A 27,740-nucleotide genomic window follows, 5' to 3' on the forward strand; every position below is an offset into this window, starting at 1 on the left:
TTTTTTTTTTTTTTACCATGAAAGTTTGGAAATACAGCAATTCAACGGGTAGATCACTGGCTCAAAGATCCCTAACACTTCCTGGTGAGGGGGACTCCACAGGCGCGGTCAGCACAGGCCAAGCTGCTCCCTCCCCCAGGCCTGCTTAGGAAGTTGTACAAAGTCTTTTGTTTTGGGGGGGAAACAACAAGAGGTAAACAAAAATGACACTTTGAAAAGGAAACTCTCTTTGTCTCAGTGGAGTAAAAAGTTCCTGTCCCCAGGGGAAGTACCTCAGCCCCGCAGGGGTGGCAGGGCCAGTGAGCACCCAGCCAGAGGGAGACCTGTTGAACTTTGCAAAATTGTTAAAAATGTAGTCACTGGAATAGCACCGTAGTTTTGAACACTTCCTCCTGGTAACAAAATGTGTACTTAAATTATTTTGGTTATTCTGTGCTCATATGTGACATATCCAAACTGTCTCATTTTAAAAAAAATAATAATCACCTCTTGCTACAAAGGTAGGCAACTGGCACCTGCTCCGAGGTGGGGCAAAGGCCATGAGCGCCTGAGTAAGCGGGGAGGATGCCTAGGCAGTACCTCTGGACTCAGACATGCTTAGAAAACTCATCATTCCACCTGGGACCTTCAGTATTTTATAATAAAGAGGTTTTGTTTTATTTAATGTAACCTTCAAGAATTTAAACACACAAAAATGCAGGGGGGGGGGTGTTCACAATTTTGATAACCACAGTTGTAAATAGAAACATTCATTCATTTCTCATAAGATTATAAATATTTGATACTGGAACTGTAAAATGCACATGTTTTATAAACTAGAACAACAAAAGAAAACAAAAACAGAAACCAACTTTGCTTCCTGCTAAAAAGGCATGTCATTTCATTGAGTTTCCTAAGCAGCAGATGGTTATTCACAGACTTTTAAATTACAACTTTTGTTTTTATACTTTCCTTTTTAAAAAGGTTTACGCTATTATGTACAAAGTAAAACTATTACTGCGATGAAATAAAGAGGTTTAAGGCAAAGAGAGAAGTTCACCCTCAGTCCTCAGGGAGACCACTGGGACTCCCAGCTCAGCCATGGGCACACCCCCTGTGCTGTCCCAGCCACAGATGGACAGTCGGACTGGTCTTTCCCCATACACTAAACAGAAGACAGTGTGGAGTTATATATAATGTGTTTGTTTATATATATATAGGTACTTGGTGGGAAATATATGGAATATATTTAATTTACACTGTACCACACCTTCAAAAATAAAATGTATATTTTAGAAAACAAGAAAAGACAAAAAGTGATAAGAAATGATTATTTACACATTTTCTTCCTTCCTCTAGATCCTGGAGGATTCTGAGTTCTTTTGAAAGACAAGATAGCCACATGTTCCAGAACTGTAGACTCAAACACGCCTGGTGTGTGTGTGTTCACATGCGTACAGACATATGTGTAAACACACATATTTATCTTGGAAGAATGTTCTCTATAGCAGAAGCAGCCACTCCAAGAAAAGAAAAAAATAAAGGAAAAAATGAAAAAAAAAAAAAAAAAGGGAAGAAAAAGGAAACGAAGATGATACCATCTCCCTCTACAGAGCCTTCTGCGTGCCCAGAAACAGCGAGCCATGGCCTCATTTCTGGGACCCTGGCTGGCGCCCAGGGTGGCTGATGGAGCCACAGGAAATTCCTGGGGTCAAGCCAAAAGGAGGGTCGCCCCACCGCTCTCGGGCTTTAGGCCACATGCCCCAGGCCTTTAGCCCCAGAACCTCGAAGGCTTCTGCATGGAGGCAGTGCCCAGGGCATGAGGGTTTGGCCTGCGGCAGGGATGCAGCGGGACTGGCGACAGCGACGCAGACCACAGACGCAGACGATGTACGCACATGGTTGGGCCTTGGTGAGGAGGAGGAGGAGAAAAGAGGAGGAGGAAGGAATGAGGAGGAGGGAGGAGGAGGAGAAGAAGAAGAAGAAAAAGAAGAAAGGAGGAACAGGAGGAAAGAGGAGGGAGGAGGAGGAAGGAGGAGGAGAAAGGAGAAGGAGGAGAGGGAGTTAGACGGCAGGAGGGTGAGGAGAGGGAGCTGGGTGAGGCTGCAGGCCTGGGTGGCTGCTGGTGAGCATGGAGCTGACTTCCCAGGGCAGGCCTGGGATACGCTCGGCTGCTTCCCAGGGCCAAATCCCAGAACTGGTCCAAGGACCCTGGAAGTCCCCTCTCCCCCACCAGGTCCCCTAAGCTCCCCAAGGTCTTGAGGTGTCTGGCCCAGGCTTGAGGTGTGGGCCCCTCCTGGTGTCCTCACCAAGCCAACACAAACAAAGTGGCAGAAGTCATAGACCAAATAGGAGCTATTTATTCGGTTCACAGTTGTGTGAAATGCAGCAATAAAAAATCTTTGGACTTCAGCAAGTTGTTTTAATTTTTTCTTCTTTTGAAATAATAAAAAAGTGTCCAATGTCATATAATGTAGCTTAGGGGATTAAAAAAAGATGAAACCCTAAGCAGCCCCCTTCGCAAAAAAAGAAAAAAAAAAACCCATAAAATTAGCATAATCTCATAAACACAAAAAACAAAAATATTTTATAGTCAGATATTTTGGATTTTATACCACTTGTAAATTATATATACATAGAATATTGCAGAACCTTAGCTAATACACGATATTTTCACTATTAATGCTGGTATAATCTTTATACACTGGCCCTTTATGATTTTAAATTATTGCATTGTTTAGCGCGGACTGAGACCTGGCCTCCATGCCCCCCGCCTACTCGCTGTCCGACTTGCCCTCCTTGGCTGTGGTGGAGTGGTTGTACAAGCCCTGTGCCATGAGGTGCACGGCCAGCGTGTTCTTGTTGCCCGTGGCCTTCTTGATCTTGGCGCGCTTGTTCTGGAACCAAATCTTGATCTGTGACTCGTTGAGGCTGAGCTCCTGCGCCAGGCTCTGGCGCCGCTGCTCTGTCAGGTACCTGTTGGTCTGGAACTCGGCCTTGAGCCTCTGCAGCTGCTCCGCGGTAAAGGCCGTGCGCGGCCGCTTGTCCTCTTTGTTCGGGTTCTTCTTCTTTGGTTTTCGAGACCTGGGACCTGGGTAGATGTGGTGGACAGAGAGAAGTCAGGTTACCCAGAGGTGTGCCACCCAGTAGGCACCGGGTAAGGATTCTGGGACCCCAAGAGAGGAAGTGACTTGTCCAAGGCCACTAGAGGCTGAATGCCCAGATGTGGGGCTGGACCTCGGACTGGGCATGGGCTCAACGTGGACCTCCACCACTTGGTGAGGGAGGACTGGGTGTGATGTAAATGGGGCTATGGGGCAGGCCTAGTCAACAGGCTGACCACAAATGACAAACAAGGGACCTCTAGATAAAAGTAAAACTCCTGGATGTAAGCAAAACTCCCTGAACTTTCTGGCCTGGTTTTTCCTAGCCCTTTCTGAGGCTCTGTTCAAGAACAGGTATGGGGGTAGGTGCTGGGAGAGAGGGGAGGAGAGAAGACTGGGAAAGGCTGCAGGGTGGTCACAGAAGCAGGAGGCACCCTGAGGGTTGTGATGGGGACCCTCATGGGGATACCCCACAGGGTGCCAGGGGCTGTGGGCATCAGGGGCAGGTGGGCCCTGAGGACGGGAGGGGCCCAGAGTGTCTGCCTCCACCCAAGCTCCTCTATGACTCCCAGCCAAGGGCTCTGTGGGCCCAAGTTCATTCTTATAAGGAAGAGTGGGTGCATGCACTTCCCTCCTGGGTCGGGAGGGGCACCGAGCTACTGTCCTTCATCACCCACTGGAAATCTCCCAGGTTTCCTGTCCAGGAGAGACCTGGCTCTGCAAGGGTGTTGACTGCACCTCCCTTTCCCCAGACATGGGACTTCTTCACTGGGGACAACAGGGTGGCCCAGCTGACCTTGGCCAGGTCCACACTTCTGTCCCTCCCCACTGTGCCTCCCCACTGGAATTCAGACTTCTGAAGCTGCCCTGGCCTCCTCCCTATGGACCTACCCCAGGTTTTGGGAAGGGTCGCTCTAAGGCTCCTGGGACCTGCTATCCCTGGGGAAAGCGCAGACGGAGGGGAGCAGAAGGAGGGAAGTGTAATCAGTTTCTTTTTGGTGTTAAGAGGCTCCACCCCCTGGTGTTCCCTGTGGGGGAAGAAGGGAGCAAGGCCATTGGCAGGGAGTGGTGACCTCGCCTCTGGGTTTCAATTTGTGTGGTGTATGAAGGGGCTTTAGGGAGCATCTGGCCCCAGCTTCATCACAGGTCCCTGCAGCTGCAGGAGGCCAGGGCCCCCCACCCTTCAGGGCCAGAGAGCTGCCGGGCACCCTAAAGAGAAGAGGAATGTGCATCTCATTGGAGGCCCTGGGACTGCACCCTGCCCAGGTCAGGAGAGTCAACTAGGGTGCTGGGGCTGTGCCCAGCAAGAGGTGGGAGACCAACTGGAGGCTCAGGGTGAACACCAAGCACTCCCTCACGGCTAACTGAGCCTTGTGCTCTCTCCAGGAGCCGGGCCTGGAGAAAGAGGATCTGTGGGCACCACCAGGAGGGCACCAAGGGCAGCTTTTAAAGCAACCCACAGGCAGGCTGACCACCCATGAGAGCACATACCCTATACTTGGGCACCCACCCCAATGCACACACACACTCAGTGAGAGTCTTGCTGTAAGCCCAGGGCTCCACGCCAGTGGGCCTGGGTTTGGTGGGGGTAGGTGCTGATCTGGGGATGGAGTCGGCTCTCCGGAATGGTGTTGGGGGATGGGGCACAAGGCTCCAGGAGAGGCTTTAGCCTCCTGCTCCCAGAGCCCGCCTCTGTCTGGGTTTCCAACCACTGCCTTCCCCAGAGAAGTGTGTGCCCTACCCCCAAACTCTTCCGGTCCTGGGGCTCTTGTTAATGCACCCATGAATCAGCCCTCAAAAGGACACCATTTTATAGAAAGAAATTTCCCTAAAATAAAAATTTTTAGTTCCCTTTTTTGTTGTCGATTTTCTTTCAAAAGACAAATACGTAGGAGTCTCAGAAACAGAATCAAACCTCCCCAAGAAAACTCTCTCTGCCTTTCTTTCGGAGAAGCCAAAGAACAGAAACATTATCTTGCAGGGATATTTTAAAGCCCATGAAGATAGGCGACTTGGACTGGGCTGGGCCAGGCTGGGCCAGGCGGTGCTGCCCAGCTCCTGGGCCGTTGGGGGCTGGCTTGGCGAACTCCGGCGCCTCACAAAGCCCGGCCGAGGCTCCTCGCTCGGCATTGTGAGCCTGTATGTTAATTAAATATTAACAAAGGAGGAAGACGAGAACAATGGAGCAAATTTCAGATCTAGCTGGAGAAATCTGAATTTCGTCAGAAATATGCACGCATATTTCTGCGGGATGGCGGTCGAAGGGCTGGCTCACTCCTGCGGTGATCTGGACCAATGACCCCTGCAAAATAGTTGAGGGTTTGGGGGCAGCGGGGATCCGCTGCCAGCTTGGGGTCAAACAGCCCACTCCTAATGGCGGTTCCCAGCCGCAGACCCGCATGGAATGCAGTTGATGATTTCTACAAGGACATGGACTTAGTTTTTTAAAATCCCAGATCTATGAAAAAACACACCCAGCATCTCTGCACAGCCCCTGCAAATGCTGCCTCTTTCCTATCAGCAGCCCCCAGGAAACCTGGAGAAAAGGTCCTTCCTATTTGGGGATGGCAGGTGCCGGGAAGGACGGCTGCCTCCCTTGTCCTCGCTGTGTGCAGGAAGGGGGCTGAGCCCCATCACTGGGGGCTGGCGTTGGCAAATAAAGTGGAGCCAAGGGAAAAGGGCGCCTTTATTTTCCTCCTTCCCTGTGTGCGTCCTTCTACGTCCCACCGGTCAGCGCAGGCCCGAGGGGCAGAAGGCAGAGCAGCAAAGGGCCTTGCCTTTTCTTCCCCGAGCACAGCCGGGATAACCGAACGGTAGGACGAGTCTGGGGTGGGCTGGGGCATGCATCCCGGGCCTGGCCTGCGTTGAAAGATCGCAGGGAAGGGGTTGAGAGTGTGCATTTCCGGGCCCATCTTCCAGCCACCCCGTTCCCACCAAAAAAACTACAGTGGGGGAGACATGGATTAAGGGCTGGGAACAGATGCTCTAAGGCGGGGTGGAAGAGAGAGACGGAAGACAGAGAGTGGGTAAGGGGAGAGAGAGACAGAGAAAGAAAGGAGGTCCCTTCTACGGTGCTAAGAAGTCTGTACCCCCTAGCGAATCAGTCCTGCCGCTGGACGCCTGGCCGCTGCCCCAGCAGGCGTCAGCTTCACACAATGTCGCGTGAGTCTTTGTGCGTGTGTGCGGGGGTGGTTCGAGATGTTTCCTCCCGGTAAGTTCCCGCGCCAGCACCGCCCCCCAGCTCCGCGGACCTCCCCGCGGCGAGCTGGGACGCGTGGTCCCCGCGGGCTCACCTGAAGAAGGCCGGTCCGAGTAGCGCGTACAGTAGACCCACGCTGGCCAGAGCATGGGCTGCGCGCCCAGGTTGGCGCCGGCTTGCGAGCTGTCCGAGTCCGAGCTCACCGACAGGTCGCCGCCGCCCAAGCCGCGGGCCTTGAGCGCCCCGTCCAGGGGGCCGCTGGGGTCGCTGCCTTTCTTGGCGCCAGCGTGCAGCGAGAGCGTCTTGGAGCCGCCTTCCCCGTCACCCGGAGAGTCGCTGCCGGCGGCTGGGAGCGGCCCGCCCGAGCCGGGCGCACACGGCGGGTTCTGCCGGGGCTCTTGGGAGCCGGACCCCAAGAGCTGCTCCGAGCCGCCGGCGCCGCCGCCTCCCTCTGCACCGCTCGCGCCGCCTTCGCCGCCGGCTCCGCCGCCCCTTCCTCCTCCCGCACCCGCACAGCAGGTCCCCGCGTCCTTTCGCCGGCCGAACTCGGGCCGCAGGATGTTGTCGATGAAGAAGTTGGTGATGCGGTGCGGGTGCTGGTGGTTGCCGGGCGCCTGCAGGACCGCGGGCAGCATCAGAGCCCGCCGGCGCCCGGTGTCCGCTTCGCCCGGGCTGCTACCGCCGCCGCTGCCGCCCGAGCCGCCGCCGGGGCTGGATTCCGGCTGCCGCTGTCCCTCCACCGCCGCCGCCGCTTCGCCGGGCGTGGGGTCCTTCTCCTCCATGCTGTTCACAGTAAATCCCAGACTGGTTCTCCGGGGACGCCCTTCCAAATCAGCCTTCGGCCCTCCCGCGGCGCACACGCAGACCCCCGCGCCCCCACCCCGCCGAGTCTTCCGAGGGCTTGCGCGGCGGCCGCGGCCAGGGCTGGGGTCCTACAAGTCGCCGGCCGCGCTCGGCGGGGAGCCACGTTTGAATCCACGAACTGGGTTAGAAACACCACGAGCCGCCCGGCTCGCCCAGACGCCGGGAGATTCAACAGAGCCAAGTCCTCGACTTCGCCGCGCGGCCAGGCTCTAGACAGTCGCAGTGGTCCGGCGGGGACGCGGGCCGCCTCCCGGGCTCAGCGCTCCTCTCCGAGTCCAGCCGCCTCGGGCTCCGGCGCCGCCGCCTGGGCCGCCCGGGGCGAGAGCTGCGCGCATGCAGGCAGCGCACTCTCCGGCGCTCACGCCCGCTCCGGCCGGCTCCGCCCCGCCGCCGCGCCTGCGTGACAGTCCCGCCCGCGCGCCCCGACCGGCCTCGAAGTGCGGGGCGCCCGCGGGTCAGCGCGCCCGGCCACCTCCGCACGCACATAGGAGCGCCCCTCCGCCGGCGGCCGCCGCCCCGCTGCTGGCCCCGGGCGCCGCGCAGCCGCGGGCGCGCCCCCGCCGAGGCCCCGCGGGCATCCGCAGCCGAGTCGCATGGGTGAGAGAACAGCGAGGCCAGGGCCGGGCCCGGGCCGGAAGCTGGGCCCGCCCGCGCTCCCCGGCGTACCGCCGCCTCGCCGCATCCGGCCTCCGCGCAGGCTCGGAAATTTCCGCAGCCCACTCGGTCGCAACCCCTGAGAAAAAACCTTTGTCACTCCCCTGGATTTTTGGTTTCATATATATATATATATTAACAGTGACGTCGCAGGCCGGTCTCCTGGACACGTGCCTCGGGCCAATGGCCGCGGCGCCGCGCGCCCACGTGACGCTCCGGCCGCCGCTGGGTGACAGGAGCCGCCCGCCGCCCTCCCCCCCTTAAAGCGGCCGCGTCCCCCGCGCCGGGTGCGGGCGCCCGGGAACCCGGAGAGACCCCGACCGCGTCTCCTGCACTCGCCCGCGCTTTCCCTGTCGCTTCGCGGTTCAGGGATCTGAGCCACCCCGCGACAGCCCCGCCAGGTCACCCCGGGGCGTGTGGGTGGACACGCACAGGAAGATCGCTATTTTTAACATTTCCATATTGTTTACCGTGGGGTGAAATCCCACAATTCCTTGCACAAAATGCATAAATAATATTAAATGAGCTGCCGAGATACAAAGGGACTTTTGTGGTCCGCTTTCCTTGCTGATGGAGAGGAATAGTGTCACTCCCATTTGACTCGGTAACCCAGCAGCTTCCTGTCTTAAACGCAGAGCTGGCGCGCAGGACACTCCTCCTGCAGACACTTATTGTAAGTGTGCGTGTGTGTGCGTGTGCGTGTGCAGGGAGGCGCGTGCATACGGCCGCATTCCACCCGGGGACAGCGACCCTCATGAAACATGCATAGCGATCCGGAAGAGCGGGGAATGCAGTGTGCGGCTCCGTTTGCGATGGGAGAAATCCAGGAGCCTCGGAGGTTCTAAGGGAATCCTTTTTACCAAGGAGGGGAGGGGTGACGGTTCAGCTAAGACTTCAAAACCAAGTCGCCCGCCCCCCTCTAACTTCTCTACTCTGGTTGAGGAGCTCCCAGACCGGTCATCTCACTTTCTTTGTTTTAAAATCCTTTAAACTAATTTTGCAGGAGAGCAGGGCCCATTTGAAAGGAGCATTAGGAATCCAATGGCAAGCGTGGGAGCCCCAGTTGGTTTCTCCCCTCCTCTCTCTTCACCTTTTCTAGACTTTCCTTCCAGCTGTTGTCAGAATGTCCAACTGGAAGTTCTGTTTCCTCTTCTCTTCCCCCTCTCCCTCGGGCTCCTTCCCATTTGCTCTTCTCTACCCACCAAACACCGTTGTTACCCCAGGCTCGCCTGTCCATCATCTAAAATGCATTTTTATGGAAATGTGTGAATTCCTGGAAACATCCGATAGGGCAGCTCTGGGGGTGTGGGAGCATTTGCATGCCATAAGTACCCTCAGGGCAGGGGAGGTGGGGAGGCCGCAGCCTGGCATGGACACCCTAGGGCTGATTGGCCTTGGGCAGCTGCAGGGTGCTCAGCAGCCCAGACCCCCGCAGAAGCAGCCAGCAGGGAGCTGCCAGGCCCTGAGTGAACTTGGGGAGTCAGGGCAAGCATCTCCCAGGCAGTGTGGCCTGCCAGGCTCCCTGGAGGCCTGAAGGTTGTGCCCTGGCCTTGCGAAGCTCCCTTCCCGGGGTCCATCCCAGGTGCTGTCCTTACTCTGCAGGCTTCAGAGTGCTGGCTGGGCTGAGATGAGAAACAGCAGTTCCAACAGCCTGCTCCCAGGAAAATGACACCCAGCCAGGAGGGGAGTGGTGGAGGAGGAGGTGCTGGGCTGGCCTCCTGGTCACTGGAGGTGACTCTGGTCAGACTGTGCCCTCTGTCCTGTGTGTCTAGGGCAGGGTGGGGAAGCCCCTTCTCGCTGGGGCTGGATTCCTCCACTTTTTCTTCATTGGAGGAGTCCTTACCAAATGTTCTGACTAGACACACACCCTGCCAGGGGTCCTCCCCGAGTCTCAAAAAAATCAAACTCCACAGTCTACCTGCCCCCGGGAAAATAGGGCTGGTGAGAGTTTGTGGGAAGTCTTATTGACACTTACTTGGTTTTTTAGGGGGAGAATTTTCCGCAACTCTGGAAACCCTGATGATCACCAGTCAGGAAAGGGAGGGTCCAGTGACTTTGGGTCTCCTGAACATGGTATGGGGGGAGGAGCGGCCCTGAGCTGTTTTGCTTCCTGCAAAACCATCCCAGATTAATGGCTCCTCCTGTCCCATGAAAGCCAATTAGGCGGCTTCCTGAGAAGTATTTTCTGAATTCATAGGACTCTTTGCCTCTGACTGCCTCAGTATAAATGGCCCCAAGACGCTGGGCTTCAGCCCTGTGCTTTCCTGCGACGCAGATCCTAATTCCTGGCTGCAACAGAGACTCTGGGAACAGAGCGTCACCTCCAGGGCGCCTGGCGGGCCGGTGGGCGGAGACCTGCCCGCGCAGGGTCTGCGGGCTGGGCCGTGGGGTTGGCTGGAGGAAGAAGAGGAATTCGCTGTCCTGGAAAGGAGGAGGGTGAGAGGTGGAGGGAGGAAAAGGAGAAAGATAAATAAACGAAGAGAGAGATAACTAAAGGGTACCTGGCCCCCCAAAGTGGACCCAAACACGAAACAACTCTGGGAAAGCGTTGAGAGGGGTCACCGTTCAAAGGGCTGGGGAAGCTGGGATGGGGCTGCAGAAAGTTGAGCTGCCCAGGGGCTGGGCGGTGCTAAGTTCCATACACACGGAACTCTCCGCAAGGTGTTTCAGGAAGCTTCGAGAAGCGCACGTGAGACCCTGCTCCAGCTGGGACGGCGCCTCGCGTTTTCTGGTGATGCGGGGCAGTGGCGTGTCTCTCCTCCGCTATGCCAGCCCCGGCTGCAGCGCGCCCGCGAGCCCAGCGCCTCCGCTTTCTCCCCCGAACGACCGCCGCCCTCAAGGTCGGCCTTTCTGTGCAGATCAGACTAGCCCTCCCCGGACAATTGTTTCTCCCGGGATGGAAAGTGAGGCTGTGGCCCAGGAACCCCGTTTTCCTTCTAGCCTCACCCTGGAATCGGAGAGCGCCCGCAACACCCGCTTGCGGAGGACGGTCCTCCATATTTCCCAGGCTCGCTGCACAAAGAGGGGCCTCAGAGAGGGCGAGCAGGAAAGCAGATTCCAGATGCCGTGCGCCTCAGGACAGGGACGCTAGTTTTGCAAACAAAACCTCGGTGAAGCGCCCCGGAGACACTGGGCGCCCGGCTGCCGAGCCAGGCTCCCGTTTTTATCTGAAAACGAGGCCAGAGAAGGGTGACTTTTCCGGACCCTCTGCATCCCCTCACTCGCCTCGCTTCTCTAGGTTGACGTGGTGACACTTGGAAAAATGGACTCAATGAGAGCCATTCGCTCGCGGCAGTCTAGTTACTCGCGGGGCAGAGACGCCCAACAATCCCTGAGAGCGAGATCTCCACCCCAGCCAAAGCAGGCCGGGCCAGCTCTGCGCCCCCGGCCAGGAAGCGAGCCCCGCAGGGCCAGGCCCCAGGCGCCGGGCGGGGAATTGGGGCCGACAGGAGAGAAGCACCTTCCCCCGGGCGAGCAGAGAGCCACCCTCGGCTCCTGGTGCTGACGCTCCGACCTGGCCTGCCTGCAGACAAAGGCCGAAACGAAGGGACGCGGGGAGCAGGGGTGGGGCAGGCGGGGCCAACCGGCGCAGACGTTGCGTGTCTGCGCTCACCTCTGAGCAAAGGAGGACCCGCCTACAGGCCCACCGGGCGAGCTCAGGGACGGGTTCTGGGAGGCTGGGTTTAGGGTCTGGGACTTCTTCCGAATAACCCCCGGAAGGGAGGGTTAAATGCGGCAGCGGCGGGCCTGGAAAGGGCCGGGAGCGTCGTAGGAACTGGGGTGCACAGGCCCTCGCGTGCCCAGCGCTTCGCCTTTCCCCACTCCAGGCCCGCCAGGGGCGCGCGTGGCGCCGGCAGAGCCTGGTGGGTGGGTTGGCGCCGACAGAAGCTCAGCCGGGGAGGGGGCGGGCAGGCGCATTGCACGTCCTGGTTCTGCCCGGATCGCTGGAGAAGCGCCTGTGCTGAGCCAAAGCTCCCTGGGCGTTGGGGAAGCAGAGTGGGCCAGTCGCTCACTGGGGACCACCCTTCTGTCCTGCTTGATACTTAGCCCAGGCTCGCCCGGGGAGGGGGGCAGCTGGGGGCCGGTGGGCAGATCTCCAGGGCTGGCGTCTAAAGATGCAGAAATTGTCCCTCACCTGGTTTCTCTGGAAAGCAGTCACTTCTGAAGGAGAATCTGAAGAATGGCTCTACTTGTGCTAGCAACCCCCACACCTAAACCAGGTCCTCTGTGCCCGCTCCCCCTTTCGGCTCTCCAGGGCCAGGGGAGCCTTACTCTGGGTGACCTGTCTTCCCAGGAATCACCTTTCTTGGCAGCTCCCTGCCTGCTCTCTTATCCTGTTTGACTGCTGTTCTTATTCCCATAAAATTTGGACTCCTGTGGAAGGTGGGCCCACTTCCACTCAAGGCACACCTCAGAGACTCCCCAAACAGACCTGCACTCTGGAGTCTTCCGGGAACCCTGACAGGGGCGGGTTTGGGAGCACAGACTGTTTCACCACCTAATGCCTGGATTCTTATGAAAATGCCCCCTCAAAATCGCAGCAACCCAGAAGAAAGTGGCACCTCTCAAATAATCCAGTCAAATAAGTAAAATTAGTTTGGCAAAGGAATTTGAAGAATGGCACTCATGGCTTGAGCTGCCTAAGCATACCAAAACAGGAAGGAAAACACAGAAAAGGATAATGAACCTTGAAATACATTAGCCACTTTCTCCAGCCTTGCAACCATTCACAGATGGAGGAAATTCTAGTATGTATCCACCGTCTTCCTTTTGACCTTTGGAAAGAAAACAAGATGTTCAAAAGAAACCCCAGAAACACCAGTCCCACCTCCCAGAGCCTGACGTTCTCTTCTCTTCTCTTCTTTCCCCAAAGGCTACAGGTAACCCCAGAGAGGCTAGTGTAGCTTTAACTCCTATACAGTGACTTCCCAGCATTTTTGGAAATAGGATTTCCATAGTTAGAGATTTACAGAATATTAGGCAAGTACAATCTAGATTTAACTCAAACTATCTGGATCCAGCCCAGCCAAACTACCTACAGCTTGTTAGATGATAATTCATTAGTCTAGGTTTCTCGTGAGGAAGAAAATACCTAAACAATCACCCCCACTCTTAACTATCACAACTGAATCATGCTTAACCGGGAGAACTCAATTAATTTATATAAGTTGGGGAAATGTATTTTAAAACATATGTTTAAGCTAAAGTCATGAATTGATTTTTTATTTATCAAATATAAATATATAAAGATATATAGTTTTATATAAAAAGGCAACTAAATTGCGAATTAAATTCAAACATTTCCTCTACTTAAATGATCAATTCCTCTGAGTTCAACAAAGTTGGCCATTTCTTTAGCACGAGCATCTTTAATTGACATACGTGCTTACATGTATGGTATGGGGGGGGGATCCCTGTACCCAATCAATCCCTGTGTTGAGTATAGAAGCTTGTGTGAAGCGTGGCGACCTTTTACAAGCACAAAGCCTCAGTAGTGACCTTCGTGGACTCACACGCGGAGCGGCACTGTGTCACCCCTGCATCATGGACTCTTGCCTCTAGCCTTGTCCAAGGCCCAATCCACCTTTCCCGGGGATGCCGTCCAGTCTCACTCCCACCAGGGTTGGGGACCTGCTGTCCACCTTTGGACACACTCCCATCCTTTCCCTCTCATCCCAACACTCTGGCTCCACTTAAAGAAAAGCTCAGTAGCACAAGATCTCTCAGTTAAGGCACATTATGGAAGTGCTCTGTTTCTCCTCTAAAAAAATCCTCTTTTCCTCTAGAAACTCACTCAATTATTCCAGTCCTCACCAGAAAGGCTATGTTGTAGTTTATGTTATGGAGTTGCAGGGTTTTGTGTGTCTCACATCAGTTAATCCCCTAAGACACAACAGCCTCTGTGATGACGGCAAAGTTGAGCAACTCGACACCATTTGGAGCACTAACACAGGCTAGGAGAAAGAAACGGGATATGCGCTAAGATTTCCCACGTATGGAGCGAATGCCCTAGAATTCCTTGGGATTTACACCTCCCCATCTACCAGGAAAGAGAAATGCGATCTGTTCTTATTCACTGCCTGCTTTTTGTTCTCTGTTCGTACTGCCAGGACTAATTTTGGCCGCTGCGCAACCTTTGGGTTACAGATGTTAGGGGGCCGCGCCTAGGGGGAAGGGGACTGTCAGCCCCAGCCAGAAAGTTTGGTACTAAGGCGCTGGGCGCGCTCCCAGGGCAAAGTGCGGTTTTCTCAAACGAGAAAGGTTGGGCGGCACTTAGGGTTTTCTGTCTTGTTTGCAGACACAAGTTCAGCTGCACCTCGTGCAAAACAGCCCTGAAAGCTTAGGCTTGAAGACGAAATGTGGAGCCCAGGCTCCTTCGATTGAAAACCTCGCTACGAGGACACTCTCCGCAGTCGGCAGCCAGAAAGGATTTCGGATCAAGATCCGCAGAGTGGTGAGCATCTCCCAGGGTCCGAGGCTGAGCTGACTGCAGGCTGGTAGCCCTTCTGCCCGGAGGAGAATCTCCTTTCTGCAGAAACTACTGCGGGAAAACAAAACCGAGCGAAAAGAAGGGCAATGCGGGTCTGCGCGGAGGGGAGCTCTCTCCCCGGGGAAGGAGGCGCCTCGCGCTGGCTGACTCGCCGGTGGGGTGCAGGTAGAGGCAGACTAGGGTGAGAAGGGGGGATCGCGGAACACAAGTCCCCCGCGAGTCCCGGGGACAGGGTGCAGGCACTCCAGGCACCTACGGCAGTCCCGTCTGCTCTGAGGAGCGGGAGCCGGTCCCGGGCTCTCCACATCTCCCGGGAATCCAGAAGCTGGACTGCGGGGCAGTTGTGTCGGTGGGGGAGCCCCTAGCTGGATTTTCCTTCCGCTTGCTCCCTTGATCGAGTGCCCACGCCCGGCAGGAACTGGCTGTGCGCCGCCCGGGGTGGGTGGAGGTGCGTGGGGCGCTGGCCTTGGCTCACTTGGGTGTGTCCCAGTCTTTTTCCTCCAGAATTAGAGGCCTCTGCAGGGGCCAGAGTCCCTCTCCCTCTCTCGTAACTCTCATCCCCACCTCGATGCGGCCTGAGCTAAGATATGGGGAGCTTCCAGGGCTGTATCCCTAGGAGGCCCCAAGCACTTTTCCTCCGAAGGTCGAGGAAATCGGGTCCCTTCTCTCTCCCTAGCGCCCTCCGAGGAAGCCGCGAACCTCTGGGCGAGCATGGTTTTACTGGGGGTTCCTAGAGACCGGCCCTGTGCCCAGCGACGCCCCGAGGGGAGAGCGAGCTCTTTGGAGGGCCGGTGTGGGGGTGGGTGTCTACACTGCGTCCTCTGGCTCGGAGCAGGACACGGTGATGCGCCCTGGCCGAGCTCCTGTCTCCTAGGGATGGAGGAGACTCGGGCCCTGTCGGGACCCTTCGACAAGGAAGGCCCGGGGAAGCCTGGATCCAACAGGCACCCGGATCCAGGAGGCAGACTCCTTGGTTCCGAACGTTTCTTCCGGAGCGAAAGCTTGCTCCCCTTTCCCCCAGGTCCCTCGCGGGCTGGGAGGCGAAGGGAGGGACAAAAGCCGGGCCTCCTCCGCAGCGCCCAACACCCTGGGCTCTCCAGGCCCCGGGACTCGGCTCGGGTGCGTGGAGGGACGGCCTGGAGCGCAGATTTGTGAATGAACCTCGGAGCTCTTTGCAGCTCACAGATCAGAGGCTGCGATCGCCCCACCGACGTGGTCCAATGAGCCGCTGCAATAAGCGCTTAGCGACGAAGCGGGGGCACCGCCTGGACTCTGCGGCTCCGCGCTGCGCGGGGCCGGACGGGGGAGGGGCCCAGCCACTGCAGCAACTTCAAAGCCGGTGTCGGGACTCAGCGATGGGTGGGCTCTCCCCGGGCCGCACGGTTCGCAGGGGCCTCCCCCAACCCCACTGCCAGCCCGCCGAAACGCCCAGAGGCGTTCCCAGCCCAAGTGATATGTGACTCTGACTCCCGGTCGTCTTCGCGCCCTCCGCTCGCGCGTCCTTGGCGTCTCCCCCGGGACCCGGGGGGCGATCACATCCTGAGACCTAATCCGGTTACTTCCGGGCGCGGGTCTCCACCGCCACCCGGGCTGGTTGGACTCACTTCCTAAGTAGCTGTCTCATTCACAGCTCCCGCGCCGCCAGTTCCCCTTTCAAAATTCAAGTTTTCGGCTGCCTCCCTGAGGTTCTGCGTGCGAAGGGAGGGGAGGGGAGGAACGAGCGGACACCCACGTGTGCCCGGGAGGGACCCACACAGACTCCTCGCTCCCGCAGCAGAGGTCCTGGGCCCCCTCTTCAGAGGGAAATCGATGAGCAGACACTAAGCGACGCGAGTCCCGGCCCCTTCCCCGCCGGGGGATCTCCGTGCGTTCCAGAAGCGCACCTGGAAGCAATTCTCCTAGCGTAACCGTCGCCTCCTAAGCATCTCCAGCATCTTCACATCTCCTAAGCATCTGCACATTTCTGCGCTGTTTTCTGGAGGACCTCGGAGAGGCGGAGGGGACGATGGGGTGCCGTGGGGGCAGCGAAGGAGAGAGGTCAGGGGTTACGCAGGATTACGGCTCGGCTCGGTGACCCCTCTCATCCTCCGTGGCCCAGGGAGGGGATCTGCGAGGGGTCCGGACCTCTTTTGCAAAACCGAACTCTAGGGGAGGGCTTGCGTCCCATGGAGCACCGGGGAAGTCCAAATGAAGAACGCCGGCGAGCGGCCGGGAGCGGAAGACGGCAGGTTCTAGGGGCCCCGAAGGGAAGATGGGCATGCATCCCCAGTGACCACGGCACGAGGTGGCGTGTCTGCTCCGCACCCGACTACAACCAACCCGGCCTACGCCCCTCCACGCTTGAACAGGGCGGGTCCACCCGGGCGGTGAGCTCCGCGGGCGCAGCGCAGCCTCAGCCCGGCGCCTCCCTCCCGCTTGCTGGGAAAGAGGTGGGAAGCCCTCTCCGCCGCACCCTGGCTCCCACAGCAGGCCTCCGTGAATAAACTCTCTCAGGGGGACTGAACTGTCCCGCACCCTCTGTCCCAGCCTCAAGAGGGACTTCCTGAAAATATGGCAGCCAAGAAAAGAGTGAAAATGTGAGACTGAGGTTTCCTTCTCCACCTCCCCTGCCCCTTGCCCCCTGCCCCTTCGCCTCCCCACTTCCCACCAGCCCAAAGGGGTCCGGCTGTAACCACCACCACCGCCACCTCTACCGTGCTGACGACTGTCACCATTTCCTTCCAGCTCCAGCTGCCTCCTGGACGCCTCCACTGGAAGGCCGACGGGCACCTTCAATTTCCAGTGTTCACTTCAGAGCACCCCTGAGCCGGCTACCCCTGCTCCCCTGATCTGCGCCTTCCCAGTTTTTCCCAGTCACCCAGCTGGCCACCCCCCAGGAGACATCCCTGATCCTTCATTTTCTCTCTAGAGTCACCCCCTGTCCATTAGCAAGGCCTGTTGGCTCTGCCTCCACATCTGTTCCACAGCTCCCCCATATTCCTCCATCCTCCACTGGCCCCCAAGCCCTTTCCCCTGCGCCTGCAGGGTTGCATGGCCTCCTAACCAGCTCTCCACCTCACACGTGTGCCCTGCGGTTCACTGTTCTCCATACAACAGAGTAAGCTTCAGCTCAGACCTACCCTTGGTCAAAACCAGTGGTTTCCACATGCACTGAGAATTAGCCACATTCTTACAATGTCCTTCAAGGCACCATGAAATCCACCCACCACCTCCCTTACCTGAGGTTCTAAGTCTAGTTTTGCCAGTTCTTGAGCCTCCAAGCCATGGCCACCTCAGGGGAGCTCTTTTCCTTTGGTCCTGGCTTTTTATTCATCTGCTGCATCCTTTCTGTGCATCTTTGGGCACAGACTGTCCCCCAGAGAAAGGATCATACCATCTAAAATGACTCCCTAATCCAGTTGTGTTCCCCACAGCACTTATGGCTATTTGCAGTTGTAAAGGTGTTAGTGCATTTATTATTGGTCTCTCATCTAGAACGTACCTTCCGGAGGGCAGGGCGTTGTCATCTTCCTGGCTGTACCCCCAGTCCTGCTAAAGGGACTGGCATACAGTAACATGAAGCCAGTGCTCTCAGACTTTCTGATCACAGGACTGCTTTACGCTCTTAGAAATTACTGAGCCCCGGAAAGAGCTTTTGTATATAGCAGCAGATAGATTTAGACATCTATCCAGTGATTTGCACAGTATTAGAGATTGAAATGGTAATGTTTTAAATATATTGATTAATTGATTCATTTACAATGACAATAAAAACCCACTTCATGTTTACTTAGCATATTTTAATGAACATTTATTCTATTCCCCTAAACAAAATAATTAGTCTGAAGAGTGGGCTACATTTTGTACCCCTCTTTAATATCTGGCTTAATGGAAGATAGTTGGATTCTCATTTTTCCTTGTGCAATCCATTATTTTGGTTCAAGTATATGAAGAAAGTGCAATCTGTCACAGATATGTAGTTGAAAACTGGAGTATTTTTCAGCCTTGGCAGATAATTGTGGATATTTTTCCTTGATATTACCCCAAAATTCAACAAACGGTGGTTTCTTAAAGGTTGGTTGCAATGTGGAATCTGAGACCACGTCAATGAACATTTCATACTCTATTACATTAAAATCCATGACCTATCTTGCACTTTGAATGGATCTTTTGGCCACAAAATATTTCCTTCCTTCCTTCCTTCCTTCCTTCCTTCCTTCCTTCCTTCCTTCCTTCCTTCTTCCCTCTCCTTCCTTCCCTTCCCTTCCATTCCCTTCTTCCTCCTCCTTCCCTTCCCTTCCCTTCCCTTCCCTTCCCTGTTCCTTCCTCCCTTCCACTTGCCTTCCCTTCCCTTCCTTTCCTTTCCTTTCCTTTCCTTTCCTTTCCTTTCCTTTCTTTCCCTTTCCCTTCTTTTTGACAGAATCTCTCCCTGTCGCCCACACTAGAGTGCAATGGTGCAATCTCAGTTCACTGCAACCTTGCTTCCTGGGTTCAAGCGATTCTCCTGCCTCAGCCTCCCCAGTAGCTGGGATTACAGGTGCACGCCACTACACCCAGTTAATTTTTTGTATTTTTAGTAGAGACAGGGTTTCACCATGTTGGCCAGGCTGGTTTCAAACTCCTGACCTCAAGTAATCCACCTGCCTCAGCCTGCAAAATATTTCATACCACTGTATATTGGTCATTTGGAAAATATTGGTTCACTGAGTTATGCAGGTCTTCCAAATGTCAAACTATTTCCTTAAACAATATCACAAAATCACATTTGTTAATATCACCACTAATCTCATTGAAAAACTCTTTAAATTTGAGAGGTTGTCCAGCTCATGGTGTTGGAGACAAGTTTTCAAGAATTTTAATTTTCACTTGAAAACTCACATTTTACCATTAGTGGCAAATACTTTCCTCAACACGACAGGCTCGTTTCATTTATTTTTGAGAAAGTATCTGCCAAAGACCTAAGTCTCAATAACCATGATTTGTCTGTTGGATGCTGTTTCATGTAAAATGGGGCTCTGTGAAAAAACCGGCTCAGTCAACTAATGGCTTAGTCAGCTCATGGCTGTAGCCCACCCGTCCTTTTCCTTGACGGCTGCTGTTCTTCTGTATGACAGCTCCCCATTTCTTCACCCAGAATATTGAAAAGACATGTGCTCCAGAGCTGAGCTTTAATAAAACTAATTCTTTTTATTGCTTCTTCAAGAACATTCTTAAGTGAAACTGGCATTTGAAAAACAAAACACAAAAAACAAAAAGCCTGTGAGTGTCCGGCTGTGAAGAGCACACCATCCGCTATCAGTGCTGATGTCTACAGGCAACAAAGCTACATAATGACTCACAGTGTAACTGTAAAAAAGTTTGGAGGTTGTCTTAGGGACCCCCAGGATCTGCACTAAATGAGATTTCATAAATGAATGGATGACTTTTCCTACACAATCGTATATGGAGGATACTAGACGTCCACAGTTTCTCATCCAAAGCTATTGGCCACAGACACGTTTCAAGATTTCTTTGATTTTGGAGAGGTTGGGTGGTGCACATATCAGGTGCCACCTAACCCCACGGGGTATGAGCAGGGCCCTGTCTAACACATTCATAGTTCTGTGGTGAAGACAGGAAAAGCCAAACAAGCAGGTAGCAGTCACAAGGGGCCTATGTCTGTTCAAGTCAGGTTCTGCCATCCAAGGAGGCAGGAAGATACCCTCCCATTTTGAAAGCATTTGGATTTTGGAGTTGTAGACCAGGCGTTGTGGGCCTATCTCCTGATCTCCACTCCACAAGGGCACCTCGGGGAACAGATGGCCAAGGTCTCCTGGCGGGTGAAGGAGCTGGGAACGGAGCGCCCAGGGCCTGTTGAACTTCCACTCTGTCATCTCCCCTCCCTCCCCACCCCATGACCTCAACCACAAGGCCCTCCTAACACCAAGTCATCCAAGGCCTTTCCTGCCTGGCCCTGGGATTCCTTCCCTCTTCTCCAACCTTGTGTCCTCCACACACTCTGAACTGTGGCCATGTGGGACCACTCTGTGTGGTCTTCTGATATTCTACCAGAATCTCTCTGATCATTCTGGACTCTGTGCCTTGTCTCTCTAGGGCTATAGCACCTACTGGTGCCTCTCAGCTCACCTGTCCTCCCTGGGATGCACTTTCTTTTTTAATTTAGTTTTTAGTATTTATGGGTACATAGTAGGTGTATATATTTGTGGGATATCATGTTTTGATACAGGAACACGTGCAGTAATCACATCATGGAAGATAAGAGTATCTATTCCTTTGAGCGCTTATCCTCTGTGTTGCCAACAATCCAATTATACCGTTTTAGTTATTCTTAAATGTACAGTGGAATTATTATTGAGTGTAGTCATCCTTTGTGCTATCAAAGAGTAGATCTTATTCATTCTTTCTGACGACTTTTTTGTACCCATTAGCCATCCCCACTTCCTCATTCCTGAAGGAAGTGCTATGCTCTCTCAGTTCACTCAAGGACCACTTTGGATTCCTGAACTCCCAAGAAATGTTCCAGCTTTTGGACTTTAGTTTTTCCAATATCACTTATGAGGACCCAAGTTCTACCAGGGCTTCTCCTACATTGAAAATAATTATATCTAAGACTGAAACAGAAATTTTTGTCTTGGCAAATTTGATATCTGGAGGGTGAATATTACTTAGAAAACAACCACCTTCTACTTTCTGCTTCTCTGAATTTGATGATTCTCGCAGCCTCATGTGAGTGGCATCTTGTATTATAGTATTTGTCTTTTTGTGTTTGGCTTGTTTCACTCAGCATAATATACTCAAGGTTCAGCTGCATTGGAGCCTGTGTTGGACTTTCCTTCCTTTCTAAGGCTGCTATTCCACTGTGTGTATGTAGGGAACACTTATTCACCACATTTTCTTACCCATCCATCCCTCTGTGAACACTTGGGAGGGGTTGGGGACGCATGGCCCCCAGCCATAGGTGTGCTGAGCACTTAAGATGTGCCCAGTGTGGCTGAAGAGTGGAATTTTCAATTTTAATTAATGTAAATATAAATTTACAAATAGATTTTCAATTCAGCTCCTGGGAAATCCCCAAAGATGTCTGAAATAACTTGGGCGTGTGAATCTACTTTTTTACCTGCAAGCTTAATAAACCCTAAATGCGGGTCAAGTATTTGCCATGGAAATGCAATGCCCAAGTTGAGAGATGCTAGAGGTGTAAAATGCATGCTGGAATTGGAAGACTTAGTACCAAAATAAAAAAAAAAAAAAAGGAGGTAAAATGTCTTATTAATTTGTATATTGATTACTTTTGAAATAATACTATTTTGGATATATCAGGTCAACTAAAATATTACATAAATTAATTGCATCTGTCTCTAGTGTTCATGTGGCTGATAAAAAGCTTAAAATTGCATTGTGGCTCACATTTTCTTTCTGTTGGTTTTGCTAGCCTAGAACGGGTCTGAGCTCATCAGAGAAGGGAACGAGGGGAAGAAGAATTTTGCAGGGAACAGGGCGGTCGGGCGCACTGTCAGGAGTCAGCATAGGGTTTGACCGCCTTGCTTTGTGAGGTGAGGGTGTGGTAGGTGGCTTCAGGGAGTGAATGGCTGCCATAACAAAGTACTACACACTGGGTGGCTGAAATAACAGGAATTTATTCTCTCACAGTCTGGAGGCTGGAAGGCCAAGATCAAGGGCTCAGCAGGGTTCTGCTGTCTCCGAAGGCTCTGGGGGAGGATCCTGCCTTGTCCATTCCAGCTTTTGGTGGCTCCATCAGTCCTGGGAGGTCCTGGGCTCGCAGCTGCACAGCTCCAGTGTCCCCCCCCCACCCGTCATCACTGGGTGGCCTCCTCTGTGTGTCTGTGTCTTCTTATGAGGTCACAAGTTGCATCAGATTAGAGCCCACCGGAATAAGCTCATCTAACCTTGATTACATCTGGAAAGATCCTATTTCTAAATAAGGTCACATTCACAGGTATTGGGGATTAAGACTCCAACTTATCTCTTTGGCCAGCCCCTAACAGGAAGGTAGGCAGTGTCTGGATTCCAGCAGGCTTGTAAGTCCTGCTAAGGACCTTGGCCTTTTTGTGGCACGTTCCTGAAACTCTCTATTCCTTCTTCCTCACATGTGAATTGACAGAGCATAGCACTTCCCTCAACAGGGCTGTAGGGGAGTTAAATGTGCCGTGTGCAGAAGGCACATAGACAGTGGCTAGCACACAATAAGTGCTATAGGAAACCTCGCTTTTTTTTTTTTTTCTTTTCCCCGAGACGGAGTCTCGGTCTTGTCACCCAGGCTGGAGTGCAATAGCATGATCTGGACTCACTTCAACCTCCGCCTCCTGGGTTCAAGCAGTTCTCCTGCCTCAGCCTCCCGAGTAGCTGGGATTACAGGCATCCACCACCCAGCTATTTTTTTTTTTTTTTTTTTTTGTATTTTTAGTGAAGATGGGGTTTCACCATGTTGGCCAGGCTAGTCTCAAACTCCTCACCTCAGGCAATCCACCCACTTCAGCCTCCCAAAGTGCTGGGATTACAGGCATGAGCCACCCCGCCCGGCCTGCTTCACTATTTGTATTGCTATTTCTCCTAAAGGCAGAAGAAAGCCACCCAGAGTTTTCCAAAGGCAGAGAGGTAAGTAGCATGGAGGAAAGATCAGTTTTAGAACCGCCTTGTCCGATGGCACTGCCATTAGCTCCATGCAACTGTTTGTATTTTAACTTATTAAACTTAGTAAAATCGTCAGATCAGCTCCCAATTCTCATGAAGCACGTTCTGTGGCCAAAGAGTACAGCCCTGGGCAGCACAGATGGAGAACATCCCATTGTTGTAGAAAGAAGAGCCTGTAGGCAACTGAGAAGGAGAGGAGGGGGCATGCATAGAGGCATGGGACCCAGGGGAGGGGTCTCAGCTGACAGGGAAGGTGAGGAGAAGCCACAGTGGTGAGCCTCAGCAGTGGCAGAGCCCTGGGAGGGTAGAGGGAGGCTTCCTGGCTAAGCAGTCCGTGGTGAGATAGGGACCCCCGAATGAGAACAATGACAGTGCAGGTGGTGGAGACGGTGACGATAATTTCCAACATTTACTGATGGCACAACAGACATCATGGGCCAGATGCAGTCCCAAACCCCTTACAGACTGTATTGCTTGCTCACTTACTCCTTCCACGCCCCATGAGAGATGGATTATTGGTATGCCCCTGTCTCAGCTAACGAGGCTGAGAAATAATAGGTCATGTAACTTGTCCAATTCGCAGGGCAAGGAAGTGGTAGGACGTGGATTTGAGCCCAGGTTATGAGCTCAGAGGTTGAATTCAGGGAGCCTCTTCCCATCCTGCAGGGACCTTCTTATTGCCACGATGGTGGGGGGCATGCCACTGGGGGCATGCCACTGGCGTTTCGTGGGTAGAGGCCCCTTCCCAGCCATGTGTGGGACAGCCGTGCAGTGAGGCCTGTCCGTGCCTCGAGGAATGTCCCACTGGACTCTGGATGAAGGGTGCTGGTGACGATGCTCTGAGCTGGGAACCAGATTCTCTGTGTCACAACTACAAAGCACTGTTTGTGTGGTTTTGATCTAGGCTATGAATGCAAGCAATGGAGAATCATGGAATTACTGTGCTGGGCTTTCCTAGAACTTCAGCAAAGGTTCTTCTTTCGGAAAACCCCATCTCTACCAACAGGACCACTGGGGATTGGAGGGCTAGGAAAGGCCGGCTGCCCTTTTCTCTGGTGATTACACCATCTGGTGCAGACGTGCCTGGGCAATTACATGTGGAAGTATGTGTTACTTTGTTACACATTTATTTTTATGTATTATTTTATTAGAAATCACTTTGATTTATTTGTCTATTATAATTAACACAGTCTACTGGTTTTGTAAGAGCATCAGTGCCCAGGTGTCCATGTTCTTTATGAGCCACACATTCGGGGAGTGAAGGGTGTCGTTCCAATGGTTCCATGCTGCAGACGCCTCCTGCGCAGGAAGGGGCCTTGTGCGGCTCGCTCTTCTGCTTGGGTCCTGTTCTGTCCCTTCCCAGGTGCAGCAGGAGTTGGGGGTGGGAGGGGACTTCCCCACTGATGTGCTAGATGGAGGGAGGGGAGCCTGAGAAGCAGAGCAGGGAGGGCGGTGGTGGACTGAGGAAGGGTCTGGGGAGGGGGAAGGAGCGGGGTCAGCATTGCAGGAGTCCCACATGCTACTGGGTTATTAGGCATTGGAAACCAGAAGGAGGTGGGGTAATGTATTGATCCATTTTCACACGGCTATAAATAACTACCTGAGACTGGGTAGTTTATAAAGGAAAGAGCTTTAACTAACTCACAGTTCTGCATGTCTGGGAAGGCCTAAGGCCACTTACAATCATGGCGGAAGGTGAAGGGGAAGCAAGCACGTCATATATGGCGGCAGGAGAGACAGAGAAAGGTGAAGCCCCAGACACTTATCAAACAGCCAGATCTCATGAAAACTCACGATCACAAGCACACCAGAGTGGAAATCACTGTGATCCAATCACCTTCCACCAGGTCCCTTCCCTGACGTGTGGGGATTACAATTCGAGGAGAATTGAGTGGGAACACAGAACCAAACCCTATCAGGTAAGAAGGTGAGGAGAGGAAAGCCTCCTCCCCTCCCAAAGGGCCTCATAGAGGAGGGAAGGAAGGGAGAAGGCTGAGGGCACAAGGTCAAGATTGCACTTGAAGACAAGGAAGGCCAGTGGGGAAGAAGGCTGAGGGAGGGAGGACAGAGGCTGGGGTGGGGCCCAAGGCCTGAGGCTCAGTCCCCTGAGACATCAAGAGTGGACAGCCAGGAGCATGGTTCTCTGGGACAGCAGCAACTCCTGCCACATTCGGGACTGGGGCAGGGCCAGGAGGATGGAGGGGCAGTGCTGGTGGGAGGTGGTGGGGAGGAGTTTCAGGAGGGTGAGGCTGGGGTGTGCACAGGACGCCAAGGTGGGGGGCCGGGGCAGGGAGGGGGCTGTGGCAGAGAGGGCGCTGCATGCTGTGCTCCCCAGCAAGCCTGGCCTGGCCTGGCTGTCTCCCGTGCCTCCTCACTGCCCTGGCTTTCCTCTTACTCTTCCCATTCACTAATCCACCCCTCAGGACTCAAAGTTTGTGGGCGTCTCTGGAGGGAGATGGTCTCCCTGGGCATTTGCAGGAGTCCTGCAGACACCCGGGTGGTTCCTGGAGTATACGGCGTCGGAGGGTGAAACCTCCCAGGACAGGGAGTGCGACTTGTCACTGCTCATCTCCCACACCCATCAGTAACCACCAGGCACATCTGTGGGTGATCACTGTGGCCTGGAGTAACCACTGGGCATATCTGTGGATGATCACTGTGGCCTGGAGTAACCACTGGGCATATCTGTGGATGATCACTGTGGCCTGGGCCCAGCTTGGCACTATCTGCATGGAGCCATTCACTCAACCTCATCACAGCCACAAGGGATGTTTATCCGCAGGGGGTCTCCAGAGAAATGGCGGATAGAAGAGCTACACGGGTATATGAAGAGGTGTATTTAAAATGATTGGCTCATGCGGTTATGGGGCTAGTAAATCCAAAATGCCTGCAGCAGGCCAGCATGGAGACCTGAGCTGCTGCCCTGAGGCTGACTTTCTTCTTCTCTGGGCCTCAGTTTCTGCTCCTCAGGCTGTCAGCTGATTGGACGAGGCCACCACATCACAGAGGGGATCTCTGTTACTTAAAGTCAACTGAGTGTAGATGGAATCACATAAACAATGTCCCCTCCCAGCAGCACCTAGATGACTGTTAGATGAATCACTGGGTACCGGAGTCCTGCCAAGTTGACACAGAAAACTCATCGTTTAGGCTCAAATCAGATCTAAAGTAAGGATATTAAAATGCAGGTTCCCGCTGGGCGCAGTGGCTCACGCCTGTAATCCCAGCACTTTGGGAGGCCGAGATGGGTGGATCACAGGTCAGGAGATCGAGGCCATCCTGGCTGACAAGGTGAAACCCTGTCTCTACTAAAATACAAAAGAAAAATTGGCCAGGCGTGATGGCGGGCACCTGTAGTCCCAGCTACTCGGGAGGCTGAGGCAGGAGAATGGCGTGAATACAGGAGGCGGAGCTTGTGGTGAGCGGAGATCACATCACTGCACTCCAGCCTGGGCGACAGAGCCAGACTCCGTCTCAAAAAAAAAAAAAAAAAAAAAAAAGCCAGCTCCCAGGCCCTCCCACAGAACTGCTGGGCCTGACTCCCTGGGCATGAGACTTGGAAACCGTCGTTTTAACAGATTCCCCAGATGATGGGACCCCAGGAAGGTCTGGAAACGTCTGGTGCTGTGCTTTAGAAGGGTGGTGCAGTTCCCTGCAAACTGGTCACTCCTTCAAATGCACCTGCCATCGTCAAACGAGGGCACTGCTGGCGGGGACAGCACAGGGGCTGGGCGGTGCTGGCCCTGTTTGGGGAGAGGTCAGAACAAGTACTCAGCAGGGGTGGAAGGAAGTGACCCCAGGCTCTCTCTGTGGTTACAAAGCCTCAAATGTGATGCCCTGGCCTCTCCACAGAACCAAGCTCACCCGAGGAGTAAGTCACCTGATGTGGCCGCTGCTCCACCCCTAGGTCTCATCACTGCAGCCCTCCTGGAGCCAACTGCAGTTGGCCGCCACTTGTTGAGAATCCTCACGCCTGCGGGGCCCTGGAAGGGTTCGCTTTGGGGAGAGAGGTGGGAGCAGAGATTGAGGGAGGCATCTGCCGTTTGTTTCTTGCAGGGGTTTCCTCAATCCTAGAGCAATCCACACTCCAGGTGGGGGACTTCGGACAACCGGGCTCCTCCAGGAGGGAGCAGTCGCTTGGAGCCCAAGTTTCACCTGAACTGAGTGGCCCTTTGTGACCAGGAACACTGTCCATCAGACAGACGCTGCTGCTCCTGCCAGGTCACGAGGGCCAGAGAAAAAACCCACGGTGCCAGCTGCAGGCCCACGGGTCCTGCGGGCGTTTGGCGGAATCAGTGTTTGTTTTGAGCATTTGGGGCCCGAGCTTCAGAGGAGGGTTCAGTGGGAACAGGAGGATTTGCTGTGCTCCCACCCACCTAAGGGGGGTTAGCTTTTCTCAGGGTATATGTTGGCAGCCATGTGCTCCGGATTTAGGGTGCCCGTGATGGAGACATGCCAAGTCCTGGGCACTATCCCTTGTCACGTCCTGGCTCCTGGGGCCGTGTGCAGTTGACAGACGGTGCTGGGTCCCCTGGGCTCCCGTCAGCTGGAGTGCCCAGGCAGGGCCACCCAAGGGACTCCCTGCATGAGGCCCCTCGCCAAAGAGTGACCTGACACCTCCCCCTCCCCAGGCGAGATCACTGAGCGTGGGTAGTGTTTTGTGTGCTTTTTGTTCTTCAATTGTGTGTTCCACAACCAAGCTGGCAGTTCCTCCTAACTGACTGTGGATATGTGATGGGAAAAAAAGTCCCCGCTTTGGCCTGAGGGCAGAGACAGGACAGCACATTCTCTTTTATCTCCTGGCGAGCCTGTCCTGTGG

At 54.1% G+C, this 27,740-nt stretch overlaps 1 protein-coding gene and 1 long non-coding RNA gene across 2 annotated transcripts in view; one reads left to right on the forward strand and one right to left on the reverse strand.

Annotated features, from left to right (window-relative positions):
• Window positions 1-631: 631 nt before the first annotated feature.
• Window positions 632-7,313, reverse strand: EN2 (engrailed homeobox 2). Its single transcript, XM_017860593.1, has 2 exons — window positions 6,377-7,313; window positions 632-3,070 (listed from the first exon to the last, which is right to left on the reverse strand). The coding sequence occupies exons 1-2, from the start codon at window positions 7,062-7,064 to the stop codon at window positions 2,754-2,756; spliced, it is 1,005 nt and encodes a 334-aa protein (XP_017716082.1). The 5' UTR covers window positions 7,065-7,313; the 3' UTR covers window positions 632-2,753.
• A 1,000-nt stretch (window positions 7,314-8,313) lies between these two features.
• Window positions 8,314-27,740, forward strand: part of LOC108520983 (uncharacterized) — a 28,561-nt gene continuing 9,134 nt past the window's right edge. Inside the window, exons 1-2 of the long non-coding RNA XR_001883083.1 lie at window positions 8,314-8,473; window positions 14,099-14,254. This is a non-coding gene — a long non-coding RNA (uncharacterized LOC108520983). The remainder of the gene's footprint in view (window positions 8,474-14,098; window positions 14,255-27,740) is intronic.

Source organism: Rhinopithecus bieti, unplaced genomic scaffold (genome assembly GCF_001698545.2).
Source record: "Rhinopithecus bieti isolate Rb0 unplaced genomic scaffold, ASM169854v2 scaffold_50877, whole genome shotgun sequence".
NCBI classification, from domain to species: Eukaryota; Metazoa; Chordata; class Mammalia; order Primates; family Cercopithecidae; genus Rhinopithecus; species Rhinopithecus bieti.